Below are 18,601 nucleotides of genomic sequence, written 5' to 3'. Positions count from 1 at the left end.
TTGAGTTAATTTGCTAATTAGACCTCTTCAAAAGGTCGATATTTCTGTACTTTTGATTTCTATGATGTATGCCGTAATCATCCAGTTTAAAACAACCCAAAAAAAGGCTTTTTAATTAGTACTACATTTCAAGTTAATGTGACTTAATTGTTCCTCAAAGCTGTCCAAGCACTAGAGAAACTTCAGCAGAATTGTGCAGTTTAGCAGTTTATTAGGCAGTTGTGTATACAAATGATTTCCAACACTGTCCATTCAGATTTACACTGGTCAATCTGGTAGGGTCCCTTTACACACCAAACAAAAATAGAACAATATTTCTTTGAAGCAGTTCAGAGACTGAATTTATTTGCCAACAGTCCAAAAATACACTACTCCATAAGCTCTCAAAAAAAGGTCAGTTTCACACATTCATCTTTCTTACAAAACCCGACATGAAACCCATGAAATGTTTTGTAATCAGAACTTGCAACTGCCCTTTACAACTAAAAATGTTTAGTTTGACAATGTCTTTCCAAGACCAAAGAGTATGTTTCTTTACCATGATCACTATCTTTTATAAACTCTTGTTTAAAACTGAGACAATGAAGGTCAAAGATCAACTACATATTTCAGTCCAAACCTGCCCTGCAAGACCGCAAGAGAAACAAGATGATCACAATTTCTGTCACTCTTGGCAATATTTGCTGTATTATCTCTCTGAAATTGTTTATACAAACATATTTTTGATTTTTAAAGCTGTGGAGGGCTAAACACTGGAAACCTAGACTTCCGCAACTGCCAACACCTTAATAAAAATACGTTTTTCAGTGTCTGATATTACAATGACAACATGCAAAGTGTACTGAAGACAAAATTGATGATGACGAAATGACAGTTAACCTTTGAAGTTTGCTTTTTTTCTATTGCCAAAATTAAAAGGTGGAAGCAGTTACTGAAGTCTACAATAGTTTGGCAACAACATAATCAGAAGTTTCGCAGTTAAGAATTCTCTTTTTTCTGTAACGCCAACACATGGATTTTAAACAGTAATTGTGAATGAACACTGACAAACTAATTGGTGGACTTTAACCCTTAAATTTGAAAAAGATGCCAATAATTCTGACCAGCACTAATTCAAGCTTTTACTGACATAAAAACTGATCAACAGTACTGATAAAGATAAGGCAGCCAAACAACAAACACCACTTAAAACTTTAAGACTGTGGACAGGAAATGGAGGGAGATAAATGATGCTGAAGACATATCTAAGACTTTGTGAGCTTGCAATTATCAGGTTCTGTCTGACATTTTTATCAAATAAAAATCAGCCACACATTTATGATCTTAATATTTGTGTGACTTCTTTTCTTCATCAGAACTGCAGGCCTTTACATTTCCAAGCTCACAAGTCTTATTCAGGTTAAACAAATGTAACCTTCGAGGGAATGTGTGGGTAATCAAAACATAAACATATCCAACAGTGGCAATATTTCGAATGCATTTACCTGCCAATATACATTGTCCATGCATTGCATGTAATTGCTACTACTCATTTTCAAATATAGCCCAGAGGCCTATACACTTGTGATGGATTGGCATTTACAATTTGAATGTAGGCAAACGGCATTTAACTCAGTAATTATACTCAAATCCTAATTCTTGATCTAAAATATAAGAAATAGAGAAAATACAACAAAAAAAGTGAAAATCAACTTGTCATTTTAATATGACACTGAAAATGATATATTTCTAGAATTTGACCATCATGGCAAAATATCTCTTAAATGGTAAAAGCAGGCTATATTTATCTGGAAAGACAATCAAGTATCAGAATAATTGTGATTGAAGGAAAACTAAATTGTGATATTGATTTAAAAACCAGACAGTAAAAAAGGAAAATAGATACCATCCAGCAATAGATCTTAATGCAATAAAGAAAAAACTAATCCATGTCCAATATAACCAACACTGCGTCCACTTAACGCACTGATAAATATATTCACGTCTTTATATATAAAAATGTAGGGGACAGACAAATCCAAACAATTTTTTACAACAAGGACAAAACCATGACAATTTAGTCTCTGACAACTCAGATTCTCAAAAAAGAAAACCAAACATAAATCTGATGAAGCATTCGGTTTGTCCCTGACACAAGACAGAAATACATGGGTCATTGCACTTCTTCAGAGTCCAATGAGTGTGATGGGCTTGACAACCCTAGTTATAGCCAGTGCAGTGCCAAAATACATCTGCACCACTTCTCCGATCCCCACTGAGAGAAATACAAGAGCAGCAGGAAATAAAAAGATACTTGTGCAAAAGTGCTTACTGCATCCTATACACCTACCACCCAAATACCCAACCAGCAACGTGTGGCTTCCTTCTCTGCAGGTCAAAAATTGATCTTGTTCTCCGTACTGGACAGCAGTGCTCACTGGCTACAGTACAGGAAATTCAGTGTAATCACGCATATATGTATAGGTGGGATGTGGATATTTGCTATTACATTGATCAAAATGTTGTAAAACTCCCTCCAAAATGTTTTCTGTCCTAGCTATTAACTAGCTTGTCATTCTTTCCCAGTAACCCCTTCCATTCCCTGCCAGCTCTGTATACATCTCTTCTGCTTAGGGAACACTAACCTGCATCAGTGCCATGGAACAATCACTTCATCCTCAGCCAGGATGAATTGAGCCATGAATCGGTTGCATGCTTATTGCTATAAAGACACTCGGAGAGGAAAAAGGCTAGCGATTGTTTTGCAAGCTATCGTGCAAGTAGTTTAATAAGATTTGCACACATCTCAAAGAACTCGATGGTGTGGCTTCCTGGTCGAGGGACAGGCACGATGTCCCCCCCTCCCGTTGAGTCGATGGATGAGGTCAACGATGACGCTAAGGAGCCTTCTGCGGCCTTGGTGGAGTGCACAAGGCTGGATATAGCTGGAGCGTCTGCTCCATCTACATCGTTCTTAATAGTGGTGCGGTAGTTGCCCACAGACCCAGAGCGGAGAGGGGTAGCAGTTCCAGATTTTGTCTCCAACATGTCATCTGAATAACACAAGACACAAAATGTTTTCTACAAAACGCACAAAAAAACAAAATTTCATTTCATATCAATGTCTATAACCTTGTTATCTTCAGGTCTTGAAAAGTCTTAGAAAGCACTAAATTCTGAAAAGGGTCTTTAATATTTTTCTTTCCTGCAATTAAAATGTTTTTGTATGCGGTAACGACTGTTTGGATAAACTAAAAGTGGGATTGTTGCAACAGCTGCATATAGCAAAAACACATCATTTTGTATTCCAGGTAGCAGCTTCAGCCAAATTTGAGGCAGACTCAAATTTGCTAATGATAATTACTGTTGTAGGTTAGCAAATGAGTGCATTTTGCCAAGCATATGCAGTGGAACTCTGCAGAGACTGGCTGTGGTAAAGGAGAGCAACACTCACCGGCTGAGGTGGACACACACATAATACAGTAAAGAAAGGATTGGGTTTTCATCCGTTTTATTTTAGCTGATACAGATCCATCAAAATATGCCCAGAGCAGCCCTATTAAGATCCTTAGGATCAGCTCAGGAAATCTCTAAATTATTGTACATTCTGCTGGGACAAAAATGTGATATAAATATCAAAACATTTGTGGACTAACTGACTTCACTGATTTTATCTCATTCTTTGACCAGTGTGATTATGAAAAATGTATTAAATCTAATTCTATGTGATATTAAAATGGTCTTGAAAAGTCTTAGATTTAATGTGATGAAACACGCTGTATAAGGAAAACCCTGTATAACGTCTCAAAAATCAGCTTTAGACATTCTGCGTTACTGAGCAACAAGCTCAGCCATAAATTAACAAGCTCAACATAAACAGTGTGGCTCACTTTGCCGTAGCCTGAAGTCAAGCTTTAGTCTCATAACCTTTACACAGCATGCCTGTGCTATGTTAATGGCCTATAACAGTCTTATCTCATATTTTCCTTTGATGTCCCACTGCGCACCGACAGAGACGGTGCAAAAGCCCAAGCCCTGCCGAGTCAATCATTTATGAATACTGCACTGACGCAGCGTACTACAGGACAGAAGCCAGGTAAACACTACCTAGATACAAGAAGCAGAATTCAGGGCTTTCCCCAATATCACATCAATGTTAAGAGGTTATACTTATAATTTACACAACGTAGTGGTATGATAATAGTTTAAATGATACAACTACCATTAGACTACTGAACTATCAACTGAATTATAATTTCTTTTAATATCTTTTATTTTATTTTCATTGGAGAGTTTAATCACTGACCAGCTTTTTAATTCTAAGTCTGTTTTTGTAAATATGTAATGTAAGCAAAATCATAATTTTTCTGTGTTTTTCTACTGACTTGTGTTAAATGTAACTGAACCAGAACAGTAAGGTTAAAACTTACCGTCTATGCTACGGAAGTCTAGGAGGTAGGTTCTACTGTCCACTTGGTAGAGTTGAAGGCTCATCTTGGTTTGCATCCCAGTTATAGGATTCTTCCTTCTCACACGCAGATAATAAGGATTCACAACCTGGAAGAGTTGTGAAGGTTGAAGAAACACTGACTGTACAAAGCAACCTACTTAAAAGGTACAGTGATATCACAAACTGTTACTTAAAACTAAACATGATCCTAAATATGTGAGCCCATTTCTTTTTAACTTAACACTGTTTTAGGCAGATTTTCTCATATACCCCTCTAATGGATGTTTTTTTCCTTACCTTCCACTCATAATCCAGCTGTTTCATTGCACGGCACACTTCTGACATGATATCATTTGGTCTACTCTGACTGCGGATACCCAGGTGCCACTTGGCCCTCCTAACACCCTGGTGCTTGGATTTCTGTGGGTTCAATTCATCCAATGTGTGGCGAGGCCTGGGCAGAGTCTCGGCCACAAGGAAGGGTACACGCTCAGGGTGGGGCTTGCTAATTCCGGTCACAGCTGCACCAGATGAGGTCAGGTGCTGGTCATCTAGAAAAGAGTCGGGAGGACTGGACGCCAGGTAGAAATCCTTGGCTTCATTCATGATCCGACGATTGTCAATGATGAGATGGTAGGCAACGGCCAATGGATCCTGATGGTTGCGACTATATATGCATGACAGGACCTCCTCCTCTGTGCACTCAAACTTGTCACATACCTCCTTCAGGGCCTCGTCATCAATCATGTTGTTGCTGTAGGAGGGGTCCTCAGGGAACAAGTACTTTGGTAGGTCCTGTTTGAACCAGTCATCCTCTCTGGGAGGAGAAATAATTTTTGTATTAAAACAAACCACAGATCATGAATGCAACTGTGTCAGTAAGACTAGTTTTACATATTCACTTGCCTTCAAAAAGACAATATGCTCTGAAATCTAGGCATAAAAGTGGTTGGTTATAGAAATAGCTGCCTGACTGTGTAATTAATCTCATCGGTCTCACCGGATCTCTTTGATGGTGGCTCTTTTCATTGGGTCCACCTGCAGCATGTGTTTAAGGAGGCTAATTACTGAAGGGTTCAGATACTGCGGGGTGAAAAAGATCCCATCACAGATCTTCTTAAAGAGTGTTGGCACATGGTCGTCATCAAAGGGAAGTGTCCCACACAACAAGGCATAGAGAATGACCCCACTGCTCCAGATATCTACCTCTGGACCAGCATATAACCTGAGGACAAGTAAAAAGAAACAGTCCTGTAATCACGAAAGCAACATTTTACTGGCTTTGTTTATTCAGCATCTTGTAGTAACACAACATGAGAATGCTTTACGTTCTCTCACGTTGTCAATGTCAACTTCAGATGATAGAAAAGGAAACATTACCTTCCTGAGATGACCTCAGGAGCAGCATAGTTTGGAGAACCACAGCTTGTTCGCAGGAACTCTCCGTCTGACATCATGTTTGATAAACCTGCACAGAATTTTACACCGCACGTGTATAAACGCCCATGGATTTAAACCTGAAATTATGGATTTGTTGGCCATTTAAAGGTGGCAAACAAAGCAAAGTCAACACAACTCTGACATGTCACCTTTTAATTTGATATGGCAAACTTGTTAGCAAACGGTTGGATATTTACACATCCAAACGTTACAGAACAACATTATCATTCATCTGAAGTCATGTTTCTATTTTATAGTCACTCTCTTTTAGCAAAGACAACAATTTTAATAGTGCGATGCTGGAATCAGACATTCAGAGCTACTTATATGAGCCAGAATACAGTGTGGAGGAATTACGGCGTATGGAGGAGGAAGAGACTGCCACAGTGGAGAGTCAGGCACTGCCAGCTTGTGAGGATAGCAGCACAGAGCTGCCCCGTGCCAGGGACAACTGTGTGCCAATCGTAAACAGAAGTGGAGGTTTAGCTGTCATAATTCAGGATCCCAAAAAGAAACTGGAAACAACAACCACAGCCCGTGGGGTGAAGCAGACGTCTGATCATAAAGTAAGTGCAACCGCGACAGTGTTTTGTTACTAGCATGGCAACGTTACAGTGATAAAACATATACCGTAAAACTTTGAATAATAGCCCGGGCTTTTATTTGCTAAAATCACTGAACTGACCCTGCCTTTATTTGGGACAGACTTCCATTTGGGACAGGCCTTTAATTCCTTTTGCACAAAACTGTCCTATGAAACAGTTTATTTATTTCAAACAGAATAAATACACGTTGTTCATTTCAGCTAAAGCAGGCGACCCCGCGGGGTTTAAGAGGTTTTATACATCCAAAGAACTTCTATAAAAACTAGACCAGGCATTAAATTGACACAGGCGTTTATTTGTCAAAATGTGTTCCCTCACCAGGCCAGTAAACGGGATAGGCGGCTATTTGGGACTCGGCTATCAATTGAAGTTTTACGGTAATACATGTTTTTATGAGGCTTAGAATATACACTACCAACATACACTTACAAGTTTTTTTACTCAGCGGTACTATTATAGTTTAGCTTTAGGTTAGTACCTCTGACCAGCTGTTTGTAGATTTTTGTGAGATTGGCCTTGGAAGGCAACAGGCACAATGCATTCTGGTAATTGTAGGTTTTCTACATTTTGAGCAAAAGGGAATACCACAGCCCATTTTCTCCATTTTTCTGTGGTCATGCAGCTCCAATTTCAAAAATGTTTGTGTCTGCCTACTCCCCACTTTAAAACGGGTAAATATCCCTTTAAATACGTATCCGCAGTATCATTTCAAAAGTTCAAACGGTTTGATTTTGATATCTTGAGGACGAATGTTCCACCTCATCCTGCTGGCCCCAGTGCAATTAAACTTTCAGTAAGCACAATATGGTGCTACACAGATAAAATAATGAGTTATTTATTCCCCATAAAGTAAATGCTTAAGTACAATTAATATTATTCCCATTGTTTCTTGTTTATTCTAGTATCTACAGCTACTGCAAGTCTCCTGGCAAGGAGTAAATGCCTTCTTCTCTCGAAGTATGATGTGGTACATTGCCTTAAGGTAAAACACTACATTCAGCACTTTGCATGAGAAATACAAGGTGAAATTTAGATTTCAATAACCTGTTCTGCATGTGTGCTTAGCAAGACCTAGTCTTTTTAGTAACGTGCTGAAAACACATTTGCATTGAGTGTTTCTAACCATGAGGCACTGTGTGTATTACCTGAGGCTTAACACACATGTTGAATATATTTCCTTCCTTTTAAAAATATATTTGAAACCTGGATTGTTTACATCCATGTTTACTAACAGTTAGTTTTCTTCTTCCTTGCCTTTGCTGGCACATTACTATGTTTCTTTGGCTAACCGCCAACTGTCGGTCAGTAGAGTGAATGCATCAGAATGATGGTGATCAAGAAACTGTATTTAATGTCGGTCAGTCACGATACCCAACATGCAAGGTCAGCATATGGTCAAACACTCCATATAGTACTAGGCTTGGGTGTTGTTTTTTTGTTTGTTTGTGTGTTTGTTTTTTTCACTGGGGTATACATAGGGCAGGAAAATAAAACAATGACAATAATTATCTAAATTTTTTTTTTCCAATAACAATCTAATAAATGTTCAATAATTTTTCAATAAATTTATGAATTTGTTCACTTGAATCATACACATATTAGGACTCAATTTTTAATTCAGATGTTTATTTTGTTGAGGAAAAAGGACTGAAAAAAAGCTTTTACTTAATTTTACTCATGTATATTTGTTGAAAAGATTTTATCATAATTGTTTTGAATGTTCTACCTCAGATTTGAGAAGTGATTCACTGTTTGGCATCAAGTGTTGACCATAAAGAAGAGTTTAAACCACAATTAACCATCAGGTTTCTTCAACTTTCACTCAGGAGAAGAAATCAGCCTTTAAACGTAATGAAATTAAAGAAATAACGATTTGATATTATCGAAATTAAACTTTTTATCGTGATAACATTTTTGGCCATATCATCCCTATGTGTTTAAAAAAAACAAACAAAAAAAAAAAAACAGGAGGTGGATAAGACAGGAGTGAAAAACCACTTGTGTCATCCTCTAATACAAACACATCAATGGGCTGAACGTTTATCACACAGCTATATCTGTGTTGGCTGCCTCAGCATTATCATCACGACTAAACCCAAAACACTCCTAAATAGGGGCAGAGGCATTTTTCTTGTTTACAAGTCCTGTAATGTTATTCCCACCACTCGCAGTCGCTATCGAGTAGCTCCTTTTGTGTGCATAATGAGTGTGTGGTTGAGGGAGAGTGAGCAAGCGGCAGGAGAATACAGCAGAGCAGAGGATAAGGTGAGCAGTGTTTAGCAGTAAATGTTCAGTGAAGGTTACAGTTTGTCAGCGAATAAAGGACCAGCCTCCAACTGCTGGCAAGTGAAGGGGGTTAATGCAGTTACACGCTTTATAGCTTGCCTACATTGACGGCATACACTACAATACAGCATGTCAATACAGCATTTCCGTTTCACTTGAGTGATACCTTGATCCCACCCAAGCTTACATGGGACATTTAATCTAGAGCTACTGAACAAAGTCCTGTACTATTTTGTCCATAACTTTCATATTAAAATAATGTCACCACTTAAGACTCCCAAGTTTGGGACTGAGACACTTACCAAAGTCTGCAATCTTGGCATTCATGTGTGCATCAAGCAGCACATTTTCAGGCTTGAGGTCTCGGTGCACCACCATGTGCCTGTGGCAGTAGTCTACTGCTGAAATAATCTGCTGAAACAGCCGACGACTCTCCTTTTCATCCAACTGTCAAAGCAGAAATTATCCATTAGGTGAGATCTTCCCTGTGACTCAGTTAGCGCATCACAGCTGACTAAGCAGAGCTTCGTGCTGTGATTTGGTATCTTTTCCAGCCGCTGTTGGTTTTTGGTTCACGGGTTACTGTATCTGCACCATAGGCTGCCAATAACACAGAGCACATAATGCATTTCTGTTTTCTAGTCCCCCCACTGATAATAAAATACACAACATATGCTACATGCTACACGTGACAAGATGAAAGAGTGATAGAAGTATGGGAAAGCAATATACGAGACTCTAAAACATTTTCCAGTATCACAGTGTATTACCTTTCCATTTTTGCAGATGTAGTCGAAGAGCTCGCCTCCTGAGACATACTCCATCACCATGAAAATATCTGTAGGGGTGCTAATAACCTGATACCTGCAGACATTAACACAAAGTTGGTGGGTCAACAACAATTAGTGGATATTACACTGTTGAAATATGGACAGTTATATAGACATATAGGCGTTAATACTTCATCATTGTTGAAACATCAAAAGCGACCAGAAGAAATATCTTTGTATTCTCCGTGTCTCACCAAAGCGCAAGCAGTAAAATGGCAGAGCAACGATATGACTAATATATAATATGTTGGTATTTTATGTCCTGATAACAAAAATACCACTTTAATAAAAGACAAGTATGATATACTTGTCTTTCACTGCACCATGCATTCCCTCCCTCTCCCTTGCCCTCAATTGCTGTTCAGTAGTAGAGCTGCAACAATCGATTAATCGTACTGAGTCATTTTTTAAGAAAAGAAAAGTAAGAATCTTTTGATTTGGGATTCTTAAATGTGAATATTTTCTGGTTTCTCTGCTCCTCTATGACAGTAAACTGAATATCTTTGTCTTGTGGACAAAACAAGACATTTGAGGATGCCATCAACACTGATTGACATTTTTTGAAATTTTATAGACCATACAACTAATTGAGAAAATAATGAACAAATTATTCAACAATGAAAATAATTGTTAGTTGAGGCCCTACTCAGTAGTAAATACATTTTCATAAATGATGTTTAGGGCAGTGTCCAACACACTTTCAACCAGGGCCAGGAGGCGGATTTACGAATCCTACTATGGCGAAGGCATGATGCACCGTACTCTGTCTCTGATTGGTGTAGCATGATGATAACATTTCTCACGTAGCCCTACCCAGCAGTTAAATAAGCTCAATCTAGTTGCGGAGAAAAAACAGTAATGCCGCTTCCAGTACATCAGACATAAAAACACATTTAAAAACCTTCCTTGTTTAAATACAAAAGATATTTAATAAAAAACATACACCTCCCACCAGGTAACAACTAGGTTGTTACCTTTATTGTGAACAAATGCGTTTAAATGTCAGTAGCACAGAAACCACAAGATTTTAAATACTAAAAAATAGCAGCAAACTAATGACAATGTAACAGAGTTAAGATATATCTTCAATCCACCAGCTGTAGTTCATACATCACAAAATTAGCCAGTGCTGTCTAAAGGTGAATTTTTAGCAGGAATGACCAATGCTGACTAATAGCTAATAGCATGTGTAATGATTGATACAAACATCCTGTAAACTCAGTGAAGCAGTATTGTATTGTATTGTATTGCTGTATTTGCCCTCACTAGACATTATTCAGGATAAACAGGAAATGCTGCGCACTCTGCTCCAGTGTTCCTGCACACTGTCTAAGAGCCACTATCTCTCTCCCTCCCTCTTCCTCTGTCACATACCAGGCAGGAAGTACCTCAGCAATTTTCCATCTACATTTTTGATCAGTAACTCATTTAGCAACAGTGCACCACTACAGCATTTTTGTATTGCCAAATGGAGTGTTTGCTTCAGGCTAACAGGGGTTACCTGTTTTAAAGAAACAGGAGAATACTGAGCTGGCCTCGATTAGCATCACAGTCAGTCCAGACTGATGTTAAACAATGAGTCATTCAAAATCACTCAGTTGTGTATCTATCTGAATCAATACATGCAAATGTCAGCAGTTTCATCAACTTTTTAAAACAGGATAGATAATATGTTTGCTTTGACAAAAACACAAATTTGGATTACAGGTGACAATTCTTTCCTGCTGTATTAGAACTGCACTTTACAGACCAATGAGTTCTGTAGTGAGTACACTTCTAGTGAATAATAATTTAATAATAAATAATTTAAGAAGAAGAGGTCACATAGCAAGGCATCGCCAAAGACAAAGCGTTTTTACATTAAAGTGAAAGGTCAACAGAGGAGATAACCACATCAGCCAATAAAGCAGAATGAGCAGAGGACTGAAGAGAGGAGACTGGGTCAGAGAAATATTGTCCTAGATGGATGTACTCTAAAACACACCATTATAGCCTGGAAATAGCTCAGTGGGTGGCATTAATGTGGCGGCAGGGGGATTATGGAGCAGCGAGCAGGGTATAATCTAGGACTTACAGTTTAATTATGTGAGGATGCCTGAAAAGCTTGAGGTTCTGGATCTCCCTGCGGATCTTTCCCACCACGTCCAAACTGCGGATCTTCTGCCTGTTCAAGATCTTCACTGCCACTTGGTGCTTGGTCAGCTCATGTTGGCCCACTGCAGGATAAAATGACATAAGCGCACATGAGTAACACCAATTATAGCCACGATACATAAAAGATGAAAAGGACCACAATTGAAGGGGAAAATATTACGTAATGCAAGTAATACAAACTACTGTTCCTATGAGGTGAGAACTTTGTACCTTCAAAATGCCAGATTTTCAGGAACTAAGACAAACATTAACGTTTTGAACTGTCTTTTTGGCCACCTGGGGAACAAGCTGTAAACACACCATCGACATATTTTCACCTCATAAAGTTGCCATGGTGGACATGTTAGTTATTTATACATCCAGCAGACACAGATCAACACCATCACTGGGAGTCATGTTTCTGTCCACCTGGTTAATTTAAGTCCAATTTTCCAGGTGGGTTCATGACAGCCTTGTTTAGTCCGGTTGAACCAAACGCGGGAGCATTTACCCCCTTGGTGCAGTTCATTTGGGTTGGTGTGAATGCCAGACTCAGACTCTGGTGCGGGCCAAACTGCTCTCTGGTCTCTGGTCCACCTCTCGGGCCGCTGTCAACTCTGGAGCGGTTCATTTCTGGTGTGAACGCCATTTGAACATATCACAGGAAGTGTACCATTGTATGAGTCATTTAAAATAGTACTTATTTATTGTACTCCTAATAACTGTACTATTAAATGTATTATTGTTATTTATAATATTTCATATTTATCAGAATATGTTTTATTACCAAGTAGGTTTTCACTGTTGCCAAATTGCCTTGGTGTTTGATACATACAAAAAACATATCAACAGGAAATAAAAAAGAAGGCAAAGTAGTGCAACAGTCAAGAACGTAAATATAGAATAGGAAATTACAATAACCATATTATCCATCCATCCATTCATCCATCGTCAACCGCTTATCCTGCGTACAGGGTCATGGGGGGGGGGGGGGGGTAAAAATATACACTAAAAAATATGTACAATATAAATAATATGTAATATTTGTATGTAGGGCCATATTTGCAATAATTCATTCATTGAAGGAGAAACATTTGGATGATGTAAATACAGCATGTTTTTATCCTTTACTAGCCTATTTGCAACTTTGTGACCATTGGGTGTTTTCAAGTGTGGCCCACTTCCTTCACTGGTCTACTTTGTATGGCAAATGCAAACAAGTCAAGGTATGATCTGTGAAAAGACCGACTGATGGCGGACCAGTTGGAAAAGTTAAACAAAGTATCATCCTTGCATTGGTTCGATTCAGGAAATGGACTTTTAGGTGTGAACCCAGCCTCACTCTTGATTTAGCTCTGGTCTGGGCTCCACAAACTCCTGAGGTAAAAATCTACACAATGCTCCACTATGAACACCAGCTAGTCACTCACATTGTCTGTTTGTCATTTAGTGCAGGGCAGGTAGTTTATGGTAGGTTTAATCAAAGCTTTTTGCTGTTGCAGACTGGAAAAAACAAACAAAAAAAAAACAATGAGCTAAAAGACACTAAAATGCTTTGTAAAGATGAGGGGAACTGCAGAGTTGTGGGATATTTCTCTATAAAGTCATCACTATGAACAATCAAATTCACATACAGGTAGTCATCTGATCTATTGTTAATATGAAAATAATGATTATAGCAGCTTTAAGTGTTACAAACTGCCATGGAGTGTTGTTCAGAGCTCAAAGTGCATCTGCAAAACACTGAAATATCAATGTGCCTGTAACCACAACACTCAAGACTGAAGACCCTATTGAAGAACTATTAACTAATGAAAAAAACAATTCAATTCAGCTTGTTTTCCATCTTGAGGATGTGCTTTAGTCAGCTGCTTTTCAAGGGGGTTCCCAACCCAAAATATTTGAGATCTATCTAAACCCAAAGATGTAATCCTTCAGTTGAAGTGAAAATAACCATAACTGATGCTGCAAGAATTTCACATGACAACTGCAATATGAAACATTAGCAGCCTGGAGAAAAATGTGCAAACAGACCGAAAACATGAGAATAAACATAACATCTAAATGGATGGTGGGAGTTACAGCTGCTACTGATTTACCAGTTTTGCTGGTAGTGAACTATTAACCAAGTCTCCAGTTATCAAGACCATAAACTCCAGTGTACTGGAGTCCTCTTCCTTACAACAACAACAAAAAACAGAGATGACTCACTGGGAATTAACTGAGGGTAAACAAAGCTTGTGGTTGTTCTGACTGTTTTTCTAGAGAGGGTCTGGTTGGTTCACTTCATTTAGGTATATTACTGCTTAACCATGTGTTCCTACGGGCCAGAAACTGTTACGGGGTGAAACAGAAATCAGCCTAGAGAAGAGTTTTTATCCTTTTAACTATCCCATCAAACGACAATAGGGGCACCTGTAAAAAGAAAATGTGCGCAAATACAAATGTACGTTTTCCAAAATCCAATAGGTATTTCAGACCAATACGTGTTGATACAAGCAAAGCTACGTTATATATTGACATACTAATTGTACCGCCCTCTAGACTGACAAAACTGGGCGTAACGTTAGATCGGGCTGGGTTTGCCCCTTTCCCTCCCCATTCACATCCAGGTATTATAAACTCTAAAATAGGATAGTAAATAACGTTACAACTCATAAGGAGGGAAGAGTTGAGATCAAATGTAGTGCCAAGCTGCAGAACTTTTTTTATGCTTATAAGAGAGGAGTAACGACACGAATCGTGATAACGTTAATTAATTGCTTCTCTTTAATATGTAACCAGCTAGCGCTAACACCAAGACGGTCCCACTGACTGTCTTGACAAGCGACTTGTGGCTTTCTTGCTAGCTCACAACGCAACCGACGCTAACTGAATTATAAGTGGCTAAAAAGACGCTAATGTCATAAAACCTGCATTGTTTGGCTGACGACGGTAACTGCAGCTGGATCCCAAAAAAAACGCTCACGTCTGTCACAAACAAGTTTAGCTAACTAGCAGGACAACAAGTGTGTTACCTTCCTGGCGTTGCGACAAGTTAGCTTTCGTAGCAGGCTAGATTAGCAGCTACGCTAAAGGCTCCATCTTTCAGTTGGTAGGATGCACAAACGTCAAGACAGTCAGACATACCTTTAACCTTTCCAAATGTCCCCACTCCGAGTGTGTCTCCGAGAATGTAATGTCCAATTTTAACTCTTCCTTCATGTTTCGGTTTTTCCGTCGCCATCTTCCCGCGGTGGCCTTGCTGCGGGGCTAGCTAGCTGCGGGCAGAGATGGACTGATCTCCGCTGTGTGCGTCTCTCTAGCGGCTCTGTTCCGCACGGAGGGTGGGAGGCGCCCCGGCTCCTGTGCGATTCGTCAAAAGCGTAAGCGACGTAGTACGGTGCCTTCAGGTAAACAAGTAAACTCCTAAATCTGGGCGTGATTGTCAGCTTGTCGAGGATTAAACTTGTTTGTACCTTGAAAATATTAGGTGTGTGGTTATTTTGAAATCAAGGTCACAGAGAAAGTTACATTAGACATGGACATTAGACATTAGACACACATGTTGTAATGAATGAGAGACAAAAGTAAGACAATATTGTAAGCATGGGCACAAAGGAACAGAATGTTCAAATGTGCAAATGTAACTAAATGTAACATTAATCATTTACAGAAATAGTTAAACAGCACTGAGGAAACTTTTTTATATACAGTCTATGGTGGGGAGCTATAAGCTATAAGTTTTCTTCAGAGCAGTCAGACCTACATTATGCATTCTCAACAGCATACAGAATTAGACTTTAACTTAAAGAGAGTTATAGACAGGGAGTTTTTATATACAGTCTATGGTTTAGGCCTACATATCTCCCTGTTTCTAGTGAATGTGATTCTGTGGTCACACAATGTTGCTCAATTTTAAATATGTGGCACGCCCAAGAATAGGAAACAGTCGTTTACATTGCGAGAGTAAGTGTGAAAGAAAAACATGTACATACACAGAAGAACTTAGATTTTTCTAAAACATGTTTCAATAAATGAAAAAAACCTGCAGTATGTTAGAGAAACTTCACTCCTCTACAAATTTTGACAAATATCTGTATCCTTCTTTATATACACATGGTTTAAAAAAAAAATTAAACATGTTGAAATTTACAGTAACTTTGCTCAATAACAGCACATAAATGTGCCCATATCCCTATTAAAACAATAAAAAAAAACTGAACTTGATCTGGGTGCAGCTCTTCTCAAACTGACAAGCTCATGTCTCTTTTCCACAACTAACAAGGAGAACAAACCAGACCAAACCAAACTGAGAAGAACTTGCTGGAATAAGTATGTATAATACTGTAGGTACCTGATCAGAGCAAATGTGTGTCTAAACAAGGCCCAAATGAGAACATACTGTTTCACTGCATAGCTGAGTATACAGTTGGCTGATACACAGCTAGGCAAAATATGATTCTTCAGTAGTTGACCTTTATCCTACATACATAACTCATGTCCTAGATTATGAGTAAAGTATTCCAGTATAGGCTTAATTACCTAACATTGGTGCCTAATAACCATTTGTCAACAAAAGCCTATTTGCTGTCACTGGTGACATTTCTTGTCTATTACTTGATTTTATCAATCCTTGGATTATCGTTAAGGCTTGGTCACAAAACTATGCAAGTGTGTAAGGTGAGTTCAGTGGGGTGACTCACTGTAATATATGATCATTCTAAATCTCCTCCAGGCTGCATGCCGCAGTGTCCAAGGATTTTTGTTTACATATATAGGTGCTGTCAAAGATAATAAGCAGGTGGCTTAAGAGCAGAGCTGCAGAGCTCTGGGTCTAGAATGAAGCAGGCAAAGTCTGCTGAAACAAGCCTGCTGAACCACTTTTCATGCTGCACAATCTCCCAGACAATGGCAGCTATGAATGCCAAAAATTAATCTAAACGAATCTTAGCCTCTTGATCAGAAAATCTCTTTTCATCGTGTTATGTAATTATTTCCCCAATAGTCAATTTTGTTTTCTGTTTTAGGCTCTTATTCATCATTTAGACATACATTTTGTCATGTCTCAGTATTGTATTCTATTTTAGGAAACTATTCAACGGTTGAGAGATGAGAGCAACCATATGGTAGGTTTAACAGCAATAAGGTCAGTCATCTGCCTCCAGAGACTGAGATTTGCACCACTTTAGTAATCATGGGAACAGTATTTTAACTCATGGTATAGATTCTCATAATGGCACTTCAAATGTGACATACCTATCCCATACAATCTACAGGAAACTATTATAAACAAAGTTGTTTATCAGTCTACTGTGTACGTTTTTAATTGAATGGCTTGCTGGGAAACAATTTGACAGCCCAGATCTTCTCTGATACGTGAGACAGATGTGAACTCCCTAAAGTCCTCCTGTGCCCACTTGCCCATCTTACAGATGGGACTTGTTCAGGGCTGGTCTGGGCTGGATCTCCTTGCGATTTGTGAACATGTCTAGAATGAGCAAGTCAAAAGTGGCTGAACTTTGCTGTGTAGGATCAATGGTGCTTCTTGACTCTGAACAGAGCCACTTCTACCGTATCTCATGACCTGGGAGACTGAAAATTCCTCATAGACATGATGTGAATAACAATCAGCTTGTCAAGGACTGCTCAGTGTCAGTAATGCATGACCAAGCACCCTCAAAGTATCCCAAATCATACCCCAAAGCACAACACAATGTACTACAACTTTTTGCTAAACCAAACTGTAACCCAAAGTACAGGCTGAACAAATACCTGTTTCACTCTGTCAGTGAGTGATTATTAAAGAAAGAATTGCCTGGTGATCAGTTACCATGACTCCCCTGAGAGATCTGGTAGGAATGAACAGTTAGTACCAAAATGTCCTCAGTGACACTTGGTGTATGTTTGTGTATGTGTGTGTGTTTTGTGTTTCATTTTCTTATATCTTGGTGGGGACTTTAACCTGAATGCATGCTAACCCATGAGGACTCGTATCACTGGGGGGACATAAACTGAGGTTCCCAAGTGTAGAGACTGCCTTTTGAGGGTTAAGATGTGGTCTTAGGGTTCAGGTTACAATTAGGTTACGGTTATGTTAAGGAGTTAGAGAATGCATTATGTCAATGAAATGTCCCCACAGGCATAGTGGGAAAAAATGTGTGTGTGTGTGTGTGTGTGTGGTTTGAGATGAAATGATACTGATTACATTATACATAGTTCCCCCCATTTTAGGGAACAAGATGCTCCTGGGAAGTTTAACATCAATACAGTACCGTGTGGTAGTCAGGTGTGTTGGAAATTTTTAATTTCTAATCAGAAACCTACAAATGTGATCACACAAAATCCCCTCAGTGGTGACATGTCTTGGTTGCTTGTCAATCTCGCAGGTGCGATTTCTCAGTAGAGGTTCAGGTCAGCACTTCTTGTTAGAATGAGTGGCTCATTGACACTAGATCCAAGATTTATGTATTTAAAGAGACTCTAGAGGCAATGCTACATATCATTGTACAGATTTTTTTGCATTTACTATAAGAAGTAGTTAAATGAGGTTTTACATTTCAAACCTAGATGGGCTGAAAAGTAATTTGAGATACTGGAGCAACTTATCTAGAAAGAGGACACCTCGACCTTAACACCTGTTCATAATGTTAAAAATGAGGTCGATGGTGAAACCAAAAGGAAGACAATTAGCTAATTAAGTCCAGTGATAACAAGATGACAGACATGGGCTATTTGTCCTATGCAACAATCACTTGGAGGAATTATAAATGCTAAATGAGAATAATTATACTTGACATTATAATAGTATTATAGTTCTTTGCTGACAATGATCTTAATGAAGGCCTGCAGCTTAAGCTGGATTTTAGCACTTATTGGCTTACTTATCACCATGAAAG

At 38.8% G+C, this 18,601-nt stretch overlaps 1 protein-coding gene across 1 annotated transcript; it reads right to left on the bottom strand.

Annotated features, from left to right (window-relative positions):
* Positions 1 to 194: 194 nt before the first annotated feature.
* On the bottom strand, positions 195 to 14,949 carry prkaa1 (protein kinase, AMP-activated, alpha 1 catalytic subunit). The gene is made up of 9 exons (XM_038734014.1): positions 14,853 to 14,949; positions 11,665 to 11,806; positions 9,531 to 9,624; positions 9,063 to 9,207; positions 5,810 to 5,897; positions 5,430 to 5,654; positions 4,727 to 5,246; positions 4,410 to 4,536; positions 195 to 3,032 (listed from the first exon to the last, which is right to left on the bottom strand). The coding sequence occupies exons 1-9, from the start codon at positions 14,947 to 14,949 to the stop codon at positions 2,749 to 2,751; spliced, it is 1,722 nt and encodes a 573-aa protein (XP_038589942.1). The 3' UTR covers positions 195 to 2,748.
* Positions 14,950 to 18,601: the final 3,652 nt, after the last annotated feature.

The sequence above is a fragment of the Micropterus salmoides genome, unplaced genomic scaffold, assembly GCF_014851395.1.
Source record: "Micropterus salmoides isolate LMB-PRFRI ecotype aquatic unplaced genomic scaffold, ASM1485139v1 Ms_hic_scaffold_20, whole genome shotgun sequence".
Taxonomy (NCBI): domain Eukaryota; kingdom Metazoa; phylum Chordata; class Actinopteri; order Centrarchiformes; family Centrarchidae; genus Micropterus; species Micropterus salmoides.
Note: the sequence above shows the minus strand (reverse complement) of the source record. Positions and strands in the feature narration are given on the sequence as shown.

Coding starts and splice junctions, on each gene's coding strand:
- prkaa1 (XM_038734014.1), bottom strand. CDS start 14,949: ATGGCGACGGAAAAACCGAAACATGAAGGAAGAGTTAAAATTGGACAT. Junction 5,898..9,062: donor TGCCAAGATTGCAGACTTTG/GTAAGTGTCTCA, acceptor AATTCTGTGCAG/GTTTATCAAACATGATGTCA. Junction 3,033..4,409: donor AGACTTCCGTAGCATAGACG/GTAAGTTTTAAC, acceptor TGTGTTATTCAG/ATGACATGTTGGAGACAAAA.